The sequence below is a fragment of the Mercurialis annua genome, linkage group LG1-X (assembly GCF_937616625.2).
Source record: "Mercurialis annua linkage group LG1-X, ddMerAnnu1.2, whole genome shotgun sequence".
In the NCBI taxonomy this organism is placed as follows: Eukaryota; Viridiplantae; Streptophyta; class Magnoliopsida; order Malpighiales; family Euphorbiaceae; genus Mercurialis; species Mercurialis annua.
In genome coordinates this window covers 64,493,118-64,507,217 of record NC_065570.1, presented here as the reverse complement: position 1 = coordinate 64,507,217, position 14,100 = coordinate 64,493,118, and the positions used below count along the sequence as shown (strand labels likewise).

The 14,100-nt window shown below is 36.0% G+C and overlaps 1 protein-coding gene across 4 annotated transcripts; it reads right to left on the bottom strand.

The window, feature by feature from the left end:
- Nucleotides 1-447: 447 nt before the first annotated feature.
- Nucleotides 448-2,581, bottom strand: LOC126665944 (transcription factor PCF1-like). Of its 4 annotated transcripts, none has more exons than XM_050358884.1 (3): nucleotides 1,928-2,581; nucleotides 1,484-1,772; nucleotides 448-1,443 (listed from the first exon to the last, which is right to left on the bottom strand). In XM_050358884.1, exons 1-2 carry the CDS (start codon nucleotides 2,481-2,483, stop codon nucleotides 1,702-1,704), a joined length of 627 nt encoding a protein of 208 aa, XP_050214841.1. In that variant the 5' UTR covers nucleotides 2,484-2,581; the 3' UTR covers nucleotides 448-1,443; nucleotides 1,484-1,701. The 4 variants fall into 4 exon arrangements, with proteins under 4 accessions (XP_050214841.1, XP_050214842.1, XP_050214838.1 ...); XM_050358885.1 differs by having other exon boundaries at nucleotides 1,484-1,543; XM_050358881.1 differs by having other exon boundaries at nucleotides 1,484-2,581.
- Nucleotides 2,582-14,100: the final 11,519 nt, after the last annotated feature.

Sequence of the window (14,100 nt, the reverse complement as noted above, 5' to 3'; positions counted from 1 at the left end):
ATTTGAATATGGTTTATATAGAAATAATTAATATTATTAAAAAAATGTGTAAATGTAATATTTAAATACTTCATCCGTCCCAAAACAATAGTCAACTTTCCTTCTTTTTTTTGTCCCAAATAGTTATTTATATTCCTTGTAATTCACAATTTAAAGTGTTGATTTTTCCATTTTACCTTTATTTAATGTTTATTATTTATTGCCATTAGTTTAAAAAATAAATTAGACATAATATTTAATAAGGGTATGATAGAAAAAATGAAAATAAAATTGCAAAAAATTAGAGCATTAATTGTGTTTTATAAACTGTGTGAAACAAAGAGAAAGCGAACTATTATTTTGAGAATGAAGGAGTAGATTATACAGAGTGCTAAACAAGTGAGCTATTAAATGTTAATTAATCAACATAACATGTCAAATGAGTACTTACTGGCCAATGAAACAATCTAAAAAGCATAAGACATCATATATTTCTATTTCATATACTTGGTTTGCATAGGCATAGACATCATATATTCGAATTCAGATTTGATGATCTGAAATCACCAATCCACAATACAAATTTTCTTCAAATTTTAAGACGTAATTCATTTATTAGTACCTCAACAAAATGCTTAGCCGAACCCTTCAGAACTAACCGCCCAAGCTGCTCTTCGATCATCACACGAGCGCAAACAAATTTAAGCTTTTCCGGTGAGCCCTTTGGAAATAACCACCCAAGCTACTCTTCAATCTTCATGCACGGGCAAACAAATAAAGCTTCCGTTGAACTCATGGAAACTAATCATCCGCCCCTGGGCAACCAATTAAGCCTCCCTATGCCCTCGGGAACTGACCATCTAGCCTACTCTCTACATATGTTCAAACAAATTATGTTTTCGCTGAACTCATGGAAACTAACTTCCACATTCGGGTAACCAATTAAGCCTCCGCTACACTCTTGGTAACCATTGTCGGCTACTCTCCACATAAGCGCAAACAAAATAAGCCTCCGCTGAACACTGGAAACTAATTCCCACACTCAGGTCACCACTTAAGCCTCTGCTATACTCTTAGGATATAACCATTTCAGCTATTCCCTGCATACACGCAAATAAATTAAACCTCCTCCGAGCACTGGAAACTAACTTCCACACTCGGGTCACCAATTAAGCCTCCGTTACAATCTTAGGATAAAACCATTTCGGCTACTCCCTGCATACACGTGAACAAATTAAGCATTTGTCGAACTCTTGGAAACTCACTTCCATACCTGGCCCCGGGCAACCAATTAAGCCTAAGCTTCACTCTTGGAAAATACCTCTCGGCTACTCTCCACAATGGCGCAAACCAATTAAGCCTTAGCTGATCTCGTGGAAACTAATTATCCAAGCGACTCCTCACATAGACTGCCGATTAACCCTCCTCTGTGCTCCGAGAAATTATACATCCGCACCCGCTAACCTATTAGGTCTCCCTTACACTCCAGGGAGGCACAAGTTACCTATCAAGCCCAGCTTCTGCTCTCATCAGTCTTTACAGGCTTAAGCAAATCAAGGCTCAGCTACATGATGGGAATTAACCATCCCCATAAAACACCAATTAAAGGGCATGTTTGTTAAATCTAATAAAAATTACTGAATTTAAAATACTTGGGTATTAAAATTTACATAAATAAGTAATAAAAAAAACAGAGAAAAAGCTTATACTCAACAAACGATCTCAAATTTTGCTTATGCTAATAACTTTAATCCAATCAGGCCAATAAAGCCATACTCCACATCCTTCAATTACTACAATTACACAATTAAGTTAATATATTTGCAACTTAAACAAAGAAAATGAAACAGATTTCATCATCATGGATCCCTCTCATATTGCATCAATAAATTAGTAAAAGAAATGTAAGGAAAAGTCCCATCTAAACTATGAAATAACTCAAACTCACTCTTCTTTACATCTTCTTTCTTAATCTCTTCCTCTTCCTCCACCACCATTCTCATCCCTGGTGCTTCTGTTCTTGAATCAGCAGCACAATGCTTTAAAGAATTATGTAACTGGGTATCTTTCTTTTTTGATACCATTGAACTTTTCTTCTTTAAAGATTTTACATGCAGGCCGGGATTATCAGCTGGGGCGTTAGTGGTGGCGGCAGCGGTGGCGGAAGAAGGGAAGTCTGATGAGGGAACATGGCGGAGGAGCCATTCAACGGTCTGGCCATTAGTTTGGTGGCCAAGCTCTCGAGTCAGTTGAAAGATTCTTGCGGCGCAGTCGGCCGGAAGACGCACACGTGTCCCCCGGCCATCCACCTTCTTGTGACGGTCTTTAGAGCGTGGTTTGGTTATAGAGAGGACGAGTTGTTCTTGGGTTTTGGCGAGGGGAGAGACGCTAGTGGCGGCTGCTGCGGTGGTGGATGGGGGTAGGAGCTGGTGGGTGGTGGGGATAATAGCAAGCGGTGGTTGTTGTGGTGGCGATGGATTGATGGGTACTGCTTCAGAAGCCATTGTTAAAGAGGAAGAAGAGGAGAAAGGTGTTAGGGTTTACAGAGCTTTTTATTAAAAATGAAGGATTCCCCCTCTTTAAAGATTTTGAATAGTAAAAGTGAGGATATTAAACAACCTAGGTCACTGAGTTATTTCAATATTATAAAAAGGGTACTAAGTTTCAAATTGTTAAACAATGGTCACTAAGTTATCAAATTATTTCACGGGATGTCACTCGAGGCAAAACGCACTTAACTTTTTGCGTTTTATCCTACGTGGCATGCCATAATTACAAAAAAATATATAATTTAGTATCAATTTTGACAAAATGGTATAACTCAGTATCCGTTTTGTAATTTGCTATAAACTTAATGATATTTTTTTAAAACGGTGACCTCTCTGAGAAATAATATGATAACTTAGTAACTATTTTTTAACGATTTGAAATTTAGTACCCTTTCTATAATATTGGAATAACTCAATGACTCAAAGAGTTTAATATCCGTAAAAGTGAAGAGGATTTTTAAATATTGTTTAATGTTTTTTCAAATGGTAAGAAGATCTTCAAGTAGAATGTGTTTGGGATGTTATAAGTAATAGGAAAATTACAAAATGGGTGTTTATCACAAAAATTAAAATTCAAAGAGTTATACTCTCTCTCTCATACACACATAAATATAGACAGAACTGATTATAAAAATAAAAAATAAATTAGTTATTTTTTATTATATTTTTAGTAGAGTGTAATACCCCGTAGAATTATTAGCGTTTATTTTCGTGTGTGTCCGATTTTAATTGATTAGGACCTCGAAAATAGTGAATAAATTCACGTGATGAATTTATATGGGTGAAAATGTGATTTGCTATGTGTTTGCCTTAAATGTGATTTTTGGCAATTTTACGTGTTAAAAGTGAATTTTGTGATTTTTCACTAAAAATCGTAAAAATAATTATTTTAAATATTTTTAAAAGCCCAAAAATATTTTAAAAACAGCCCATATGATATGATTTAATGTTTTTGAATATTTGGTAAAGTTGAAATTATTTTGCCCCTAGAGTTCGAATTATTTACAAGAATGCCATAATGGCAAACTTGTAAATAATTGAAACTTCAAATAATATCTAGATATTTTCCTAAGCTAAACTTGGTGCCCAAGTCTCTATTTCATCTTCTCCATTTGAGTGTGGGTGCCGAACCATTCAAGCTAAAAACACAAAAATTTATCCTTTGATTTTCTTTCAAAATTTTCTTAACGGAAATTGACGAGGAGCTTACGTAGATCATTAATCTATATTTGCATGTTCATTTGAGGTATAATTTCAAGCTCAAATCTTAGTTTTTATTTGCTGATGTTGGTTGAGGTCTAGAAACATGCATAGGATGGTTTACATTTGATGTTTGATGAATAATTAGTTGGTTTTGGTTGTTATTTATGTGGGTTTCGGTTTTTAAATAATTTTTCCGTAAAAATTAAATTATTTATTTAAATTTCTGGGCTGATCTATATGATGATATTTATATATGCTTTAAAGTGAAATTTTTGTGGATTAAAAATGTTAAACATTTCGGGTGTTAATTTAATTAGTTGGGTTTCGGTTTTTAATTGTTTTAAAGCTTAAAAATAGCTTAAAAAGGGTAAATAAAATGATTTTTAATTTCTGGAACTAACTTTGTTCATGGATGAGTTATATTTGTGGTTGATGTTAATTAAATGGTTGATGGTTAATTTTTAGCGGTTTAATAATCGGGTTTAATTTTTAATAACTCTATTCGGCTAAAAATTATGGAAAAAGGGTAAAACTGTCATTTTAAATTCTGGGCAGAAAATATTTATGAAAAATTTATGAAATGTGTTTGATAATTATTTGTGGAGTTTAAATGATTTTTGTGTAGTGTTTTGAAGGATTAATAATCGGTTTTGATTATTAATTGTTATTTCGGTTTTAATGGTTAAAATAATGGAAAATATTATTTTAAAAATATTGGGCTGCTGTTTTTACAAGATAAAAATTAAAAATGTATTTGAAATTATTTTTGGTGAATTTCGGTGTTAAAATGGCTTAAAATGGATTTTTAAGCGTTTTTAGCGTTTTTGAGTTTTCCGGCCAAAACCACCGGAATACGGTGACCGGAGTATGAGTAGAGGGGATAGAGCATGTTGGCTCAGTCCTAAACTCATTTGGCAGCAGTTAGTGCCGAAATGTTTTTTGGCAGAAAATAAGGGGGGGCCGAGCCCCGGGTCAAAAATATTTTACGGAAAAATATTTTTGGTTATTTTTGAAATGTGGTATATTTGTTGAGATTTTCTGAAGGTGTATTTTAGAAAATTATGTGAATTGAATGTGTGATAGAATTATATGGAATTATAATTCTATGTTTATTTATTGAAATAAATAAACTACGTGGTGTATCGTATAGAAATACGATGACGCGGATATAGATAGTCGGAATCAAATTTGGTTTGTGATTATGTGGTTATATGGTTGAGTCGGTCTAGAGTTTATCCTAGAATTTAGAGTTATTACATTTATTAATGTTTAATCTCTAAATTAGATCCAGCGAGTTTTGTCGCGGAAACCGGCGAGCAAAGGTTTTGATTAATCGACGGGTGGTATTTTTATAATTGGAATAAGCGAGTACTGTGAGTGTGTTTACAACTTATACTGCTAAATATTAGTATTAAAAATATTTGCGAACTGCTTTACATGATTTGCAAATGCTTTATTTTATTTTGAATTTAAATCGCATGAACTATTCATAGTGTTGAAACCGATTTAGATTCATTGAAACGTGCTTACTATTGGGCGGCAATAGTGCTGTGTGATCACCGGTATTGCATTTAGAATGGGTTGCATGTGAATATACTGTGTGAATCCTGGCGACGGCCTGGAAAGTCAGGCGACGGCCTAGACTCTGTGTGAACAGATCTTCAGAGGCAACGGAATATAGACGACCAAAGGCAGTAAAGAGAAACTGCCGAGATCTGAGAGGTTGAACCTTTTAAAAAAGTAAAAATGGCGACGGTATATATGTACTGCCGAAATCTGTTGTATGGTGAAAGAGTCTAAAGACCTTCACATACGTAAAAGATGAATGATCAGATTTGACGGGCTAAAGTACAAAAAAAAAAAGAAATGAATAAATACGGCCATAAAAAGGTTAACCCGAATATGATGAAATGATGTGGAATATTTATGTTTCCTGTTTTGAAAGCATATAGGAACATGAATCATGGTTTAGGGTTTCATATGAATCGGTAATCTGGAATGCATTGCTTTCATATTAATGTTTATTAGTACATGTTGTACGCATTCACCAGTTTTTATAACTGACCCCGTTGAATTTAATATTTTTACAGGCGAGTAGTTTGACGTGTGGATTTCCAATTTCTTGTTCCGGAAATCCCTGGCTTGAATAAAGTGAGAATGACTTTCCTTTATGTGTCTAGAGTTGCAGTAGCTAGAATAATGAACGGTGATACCCTAGTAGTCGTTGGACTTATTTATGCTTTATATTTTATAACGCTTAAACTCTGATAATATGTAATATGTGAATGCTGTGCGAAAGTCCGAGCGACTGCACTTGAATAAAATGCGGCGAGCGAATCTGCATAATGAAATGCAGTTAAATCCATAATGAAATGGTCTGCATAATGAAATGCGGTTAAGTCCATAGAGAAATGGCCTGCATAGTGAAATGCAGTAATTACCATAGTAAGTTGGTATGCATAATGAGATGCACGATAAACCATAATGAAATGGTTTTAAAAACTAAAATGCAATAATTAAAGAAAAAAATTATGTGCATGTTTTAAATGGTAATTGATAATAGAACGTTTTAAACTGCGATTTTAAAATGTTCGAAAATGTTTTGAATTCCGCGAAAAATTTTAAGTGAATTTTAATGTACTTTTAAGGCTTGCTACGGGTTTCGGAGCAACCACTCCCATTCCCTAGCGCCGGTCTCGATGCCGAGAATCGGGTCGTGACAAAGGTGGTATCAGAGCAATGGTCGAAAAACGGGCCATTGTCGAGTTTGATATCAAAGTGATGGTTTATAGTCTTAAACCATTACTAATATATGAAAGGAGTAATGAAAGTTGGTATCATTTCCACCGACTGAGTGATAGTCGAAAAGTGGTTGATAGTAAAGGTGGTATCATTGTTATATACCGTATGGAATGTGAACCTAGGAAATTGGTATAGAGTCTACTGCAACATATAGGATTTTCGGTCATGTCATTCGTTAAGTCATCATTTGTTTTTAAATATTCCCAGCTGTGCTCTAGGATCGAGTCTGTATGCTTGTTAGGAGTAAGTAGAGCCTGATAGTATACGATTAGAACGCTTAGATAGATTTTAATAGATGACGTGCTTTGATCAGAATGGCTGATCAGCATGAGGAAAACATTCAAGAGGAGAATGTTCATGATGAGGAGTCCGTTCATAACGATACGATACCCGCAGCAGGCGAAGGTCGTGGTCGTGGACGTGGACGTGGTCGAGGTCGTGGTAGAGGCCGTGGGCCTAATTTTAATATTCCGGGCTTTGATTTCGAACAATTTTTAGCTGGCATAGCAGCCATGCAAACGAATCAAGCGGAAGTGCAAAATATGCACAGAGAGCAGTTGGATTATCAACAGCAGAGAGTTGGTGCTAATGTTGATCGTGATCTCGTTATGGCTTACATGAGGCTCAAGCCCATGAAGTTTGATGGATCGAACGATGCGTTAGATTTCTTAGAGGAAGTAGAGATGAATGCTAGACGTCTTAATGCTAGTGAAAGACAGACTATACTGATGGTGGAGATGTCAGTAAAAGGATCTGCGAAGGATTGGTTTCAAAGGCATATTCAACCAAGTATGGGAGAGATGACTTGGAATGAATTTGTCACTCGATTTAAGAATTTCTTTCTGCCGTTTTCAGTAACGGAGAATCATCGAGAGAAACTGTTGAGTCTGAATAAGATAGGAAAGACTGTGCAGGAGTATGTGACGGAGTTCACAAGATTGAGTCGATTCACACCTGATTTGATGTTGGATAGAGATAGGGTGAATTCAAGGTTCATTAAGGGGCTAGGACCCGAATATATTGGATTGCTATCTGATGTTAGTAAGGATTTGGTGCAAATCATCGATAGTGCACGTCAGATGGAAAGTACTTTGATCCAATTTGGAAAGATCAATGTTACTAGTGAGCTCGTAAGAGAAGGAACTGCTAGTTCGAATACGAATAGGTTTACTGGACCATATCGTAAAGGATTTAAGAAAGGAAAGAAAGATAGGAGGTTCAGTATGTCTGGATCAAGTTCTAGTGGACGAAGTTCAGGAGGAACAGTACCACTATGTAATACTTGTGGGAAGAAGCATTTTGGAGCATGCTATTGGGCAACGAGAGGTTGTTACACATGTGGACAGCAAGGTCATTTCTCTAGAGAATGTCCTATGTCTGGACCACAAGGTTCAAGTGCTAGTGTTGTTCAACCAGTGTTTCAACAACCTAGACCTGTATATCCTGCAGTGTCTGGGCAGGCACAGAACCAGAATGTGTTTAATGGACAACGTGGAAGAGGATATGGTTTTGGTAATCGTGGTGGAGGAAGGACCATAGGCGGACGAGGATCTGGAGCAACTGCTAGCGGAGGGCAGGCTAGAGTTTTTGCGATCAATCCTCAAGAGGCGAATGCGTCGAATGCGGTAGTGCAAGGTATATTTTTAATATCCTCGCATGATGCATCAATTTTATTTGATCCCGGTGCTACGCATTCATTTGTATCGTCGAGTTTTGCATTAAAATTAGGAATTCAACCTGTAATTTTGCAAAACCCATTGTTAGTAGCTACACCTGTAGGCGAAAGCATAGACGTTACTGTAGTTTATCCGTCGTGTCCTGTGTTAATTGGAGAGCGAGAATTGCTTGCGGATTTGTTGTTGCTTAATGTTTTAGAATTCGACGTCATCCTAGGAATGGATTGGTTGTCGCGACATTATGCAAATGTGGATTGTAGAGAAAAGATAGTGACGTTCCATGTACCTGGAACTGAACTTATCTCTATTCGAGGAGAGAAATTGGAAACCCCAAAGAGTTTAGTCTCGGCTTTGAAAGCGAGAAAGATGTTGAGTAAAGGATGTCAAGGATTTTTAGCTCTGGTACGAGATGTTCAGAAGGAAGTTGGAAATGTGAATGATGTACCAGTAGTTTCGGAGTATTCTGATGTGTTTCCAGAAGAGTTACCTGGACTACCACCAGATCGAGAGATTGAATTCTGTATTGATCTAGTTCCTGGTACAAGTCCAATATCGATACCTCCGTATCGTATGGCACCAGCAGAACTAAAGGAGTTGAAGGATCAATTAGAAGAATTGATTGATCGTGGATTTATACGACCAAGTGTCTCATCTTGGGGAGCACCTGTGTTGTTTGTTAAGAAGAAGGATGGATCAATGAGACTCTGTATAGATTACAGACAACTCAATAAGGTCACAATCAAGAATAAGTATCCTTTACCCAGAATTGACGATTTATTCGATCAATTGCAAGGAGCGAGGTACTTTTCGAAGATTGATCTGAGGTCTGGTTATCATCAGTTGAAGATCAGAAATGATGATATTCCAAAGACTGCATTCAGAACAAGATACGGTCATTATGAATTTTTGGTGATGTCATTTGGATTGACAAATGCACCAGCGGCTTTCATGGATTTGATGAATCGGATTTTTAAACCGTTTCTAGATCAATTCGTGATAATGTTCATAGATGATATCTTGATTTATTCGCGCACAGAGGAGGAGCATGCGCAACACTTAAGGATTGTGTTACAAACTTTGAGAGATCATCAGCTTTATGCCAAATTCTCGAAGTGTGAGTTTTGGTTAGAAGAGGTAGCATTTTTGGGACATGTAGTATCTCAAAGTGGGATTAAGGTAGATCCTAAAAAGATTGAAGCTGTGATGGATTGGAAAAGGCCAAGTTCAGTGACAGAAATTCGTAGTTTCTTGGGTTTAGCTGGTTATTATAGACGGTTTGTGCAAGACTTTTCTAAGTTGTCTGCACCATTAACTAAGCTAACTCAGAAGAACGCGAAGTTCATTTGGAATGATCAATGTGAAGTGAGTTTCCAGAAGCTGAAGGAGTGTTTGACGACAGCTCCAGTTCTGGCATTACCAGAAGGTAGTGATGGACTTACAGTCTATTGTGATGCTTCTAGGATCGGGTTAGGATGTGTACTGATGCAACATGGACGAGTTATAGCTTATGCTTCTCGCCAGTTGAAAAAGCATGAAGTTAATTATCCAATCCATGATCTAGAATTAGCAGCAGTGATATTTGCATTAAAGATTTGGAGACATTACCTATATGGAGCAAAATGCGAAATATTCACTGATCACAAGAGTCTAAAATACATATTTGATCAGAGAGAGTTGAATCTCAGGCAGAGGAGGTGGATGGAGTTGCTAAAGGATTATGACTGTACGATCCAGTATCATCCTGGCAAAGCTAACGTAGTTGCTGATGCGTTAAGTAGAAAATCAGCAGGAAGTTTAGCTCATGTTACTTTAGTTGAGAAGAGACCAATGATTAGAGAAGTGCATTCGTTGTTTGATCAAGGAGTTCAATTAGAGGTTTCGTATTTGGGGAGTTTGTTAGCTCAAATGACGATTAAACCTACATTGAATGATCAGATTAAGGAACTTCAGACAACGGATCCTCAACTAAAGCATGTTATTGCAGAAGTTCAAAAGGGAATGAACTCTGAGTATAATTGGAAAGGTGGTATTCTGAAATTTGGTACAAGGGTGTGCGTGCCAAACGTAGAAGAATTGAAACAGAGAATTATGATGGAGGCACATGGATCTAAGTATAGTGTTCATCCTGGTTCTACCAAGATGTATCACGATGTTAAGGAGATGTATTGGTGGAATGGTATGAAAAGAGATATAGCAGAATTTGTTGCTAAGTGTCCGATATGCCAACAAGTGAAGTTGGAACATCAGAGACCATTTGGATTTTTGCAACAATTGCCAATACCAGAATGGAAATGGGAAAGAATAACCATGGATTTTGTCGTTGGATTGCCTAAGTCGCAACATGGTTTTGATTCGATATGGGTTATCGTTGATCGAATGACAAAGTCGGCTCATTTCATTCCGATCAAGGTTACCTATACGGCAGCGAAATTGGCACAGATTTATATTGACAAAGTGGTCAGTTTACATGGAGTTCCTGTGTCAATTGTGTCAGATCGAGGATCAGTTTTTACATCCCGATTTTGGCAAAGTCTGCAAGAGGCTTTAGGAACGCGTTTAGATTTTAGTACGGCGTTTCATCCCCAAACGGATGGACAGTCTGAAAGGACCATCCAGACTTTGGAGGATATGTTAAGAATGTGCGTTTTAGATTTCGGAGGCCATTGGGATGAGTATCTACCGTTAGTAGAGTTCTCATATAACAATAGTTATCATTCCAGTATTGAGATGGCACCGTATGAGGCGTTGTATGGACGTAAGTGTAGATCTCCAATTTGTTGGGAAGAAGTTGGAGAAAGAAAGTTGACAGGAGCTGAAATAGTTCAGATTACGTCTGAGAAAGTGCCGTTGATTAAGCAACGTTTAGAAACTGCATTTAGTCGGCAAAAGAGCTATGCTGATGTGAGGAGAAAGGATATAGAATTTCAAGTCGGAGATTTTGTGTTTCTTAAAATATCACCTATGAAAGGTGTAATCCGATTTGGAAAGAAAGGAAAGCTAGCGCCGAGGTATGCAGGACCTTACGAGGTAGTTGAGCGAATAGGAAAGGTAGCTTATAAGTTAGCATTACCGTCTGAGATGTCGCAAGTACATCCAGTGTTTCACGTGTCGATGCTTAGGAAGTATATTCCTGACCCTCATAGACTTATTCAACCTCAGGAGGTTGAGATAGATGAAGAACTATCTTATGAGGAGGAACCCGTAGAAATTGTGGATACCCAGATTAGGAAACTCCGTAGTAAGGAGATACCTATGGTAAAAGTGCTCTGGAGGAGCCGTACAATTGAGGAATGTACGTGGGAAACGGAGGCGGATATGCGGAAACGATATCCCCACTTGTTTGCTCAAGGTAATAGGTTGTTTTGAAATTCGAGGACGAATTTCTTATAAGGAGGGGTGAATGTAATACCCCGTAGAATTATTAGCGTTTATTTTCGTGTGTGTCCAATTTTAATTGATTAGGACCTCGAAAATAGTGAATAAATTCACGTGATGAATTTATATGGGTGAAAATGTGATTTGCTATGTGTTTGCCTTAAATGTGATTTTTGGCAATTTTACGTGTTAAAAGTGAATTTTGTGATTTTTCACTAAAAATCGTAAAAATAATTATTTTAAATATTTTTAAAAGCCCAAAAATATTTTAAAAACAGCCCATATGATATGATTTAATGTTTTTGAATATTTGGTAAAGTTGAAATTATTTTGCCCCTAGAGTTCGAATTATTTACAAGAATGCCATAATGGCAAACTTGTAAATAATTGAAACTTCAAATAATATCTAGATATTTTCCTAAGCTAAACTTGGTGCCCAAGTCTCTATTTCATCTTCTCCATTTGAGTGTGGGTGCCGAACCATTCAAGCTAAAAACACAAAAATTTATCCTTTGATTTTCTCTCAAAATTTTCTTAACGGAAATTGACGAGGAGCTTACGTAGATCATTAATCTATATTTGCATGTTCATTTGAGGTATAATTTCAAGCTCAAATCTTAGTTTTTATTTGCTGATGTTGGTTGAGGTCTAGAAACATGCATAGGATGGTTTACATTTGATGTTTGATGAATAATTAGTTGGTTTTGGTTGTTATTTATGTGGGTTTCGGTTTTTAAATAATTTTTCCGTAAAAATTAAATTATTTATTTAAATTTCTGGGCTGATCTATATGATGATATTTATATATGCTTTAAAGTGAAATTTTTGTGGATTAAAAATGTTAAACATTTCGGGTGTTAATTTAATTAGTTGGGTTTCGGTTTTTAATTGTTTTAAAGCTTAAAAATAGCTTAAAAAGGGTAAATAAAATGATTTTTAATTTCTGGAACTAACTTTGTTCATGGATGAGTTATATTTGTGGTTGATGTTAATTAAATGGTTGATGGTTAATTTTTAGCGGTTTAATAATCGGGTTTAATTTTTAATAACTCTATTCGGCTAAAAATTATGGAAAAAGGGTAAAACTGTCATTTTAAATTCTGGGCAGAAAATATTTATGAAAAATTTATGAAATGTGTTTGATAATTATTTGTGGAGTTTAAATGATTTTTGTGTAGTGTTTTGAAGGATTAATAATCGGTTTTGATTATTAATTGTTATTTCGGTTTTAATGGTTAAAATAATGGAAAATATTATTTTAAAAATATTGGGCTGCTGTTTTTACAAGATAAAAATTAAAAATGTATTTGAAATTATTTTTGGTGAATTTCGGTGTTAAAATGGCTTAAAATGGATTTTTAAGCGTTTTTAGCGTTTTTGAGTTTTCCGGCCAAAACCACCGGAATACGGTGACCGGAGTATGAGTAGAGGGGATAGAGCATGTTGGCTCAGTCCTAAACTCATTTGGCAGCAGTTAGTGCCGAAATGTTTTTTGGCAGAAAATAAGGGGGGGCCGAGCCCCGGGTCAAAAATATTTTACGGAAAAATATTTTTGGTTATTTTTGAAATGTGGTATATTTGTTGAGATTTTCTGAAGGTGTATTTTAGAAAATTATGTGAATTGAATGTGTGATAGAATTATATGGAATTATAATTCTATGTTTATTTATTGAAATAAATAAACTACGTGGTGTATCGTATAGAAATACGATGACGCGGATATAGATAGTCGGAATCAAATTTGGTTTGTGATTATGTGGTTATATGGTTGAGTCGGTCTAGAGTTTATCCTAGAATTTAGAGTTATTACATTTATTAATGTTTAATCTCTAAATTAGATCCAGCGAGTTTTGTCGCGGAAACCGGCGAGCAAAGGTTTTGATTAATCGACGGGTGGTATTTTTATAATTGGAATAAGCGAGTACTGTGAGTGTGTTTACAACTTATACTGCTAAATATTAGTATTAAAAATATTTGCGAACTGCTTTACATGATTTGCAAATGCTTTATTTTATTTTGAATTTAAATCGCATGAACTATTCATAGTGTTGAAACCGATTTAGATTCATTGAAACGTGCTTACTATTGGGCGGCAATAGTGCTGTGTGATCACCGGTATTGCATTTAGAATGGGTTGCATGTGAATATACTGTGTGAATCCTGGCGACGGCCTGGAAAGTCAGGCGACGGCCTAGACTCTGTGTGAACAGATCTTCAGAGGCAACGGAATATAGACGACCAAAGGCAGTAAAGAGAAACTGCCGAGATCTGAGAGGTTGAACCTTTTAAAAAAGTAAAAATGGCGACGGTATATATGTACTGCCGAAATCTGTTGTATGGTGAAAGAGTCTAAAGACCTTCACATACGTAAAAGATGAATGATCAGATTTGACGGGCTAAAGTACAAAAAAAAAAAAAGAAATGAATAAATACGGCCATAAAAAGGTTAACCCGAATATGATGAAATGATGTGGAATATTTATGTTTCCTGTTTTGAAAGCATATAGGAACATGAA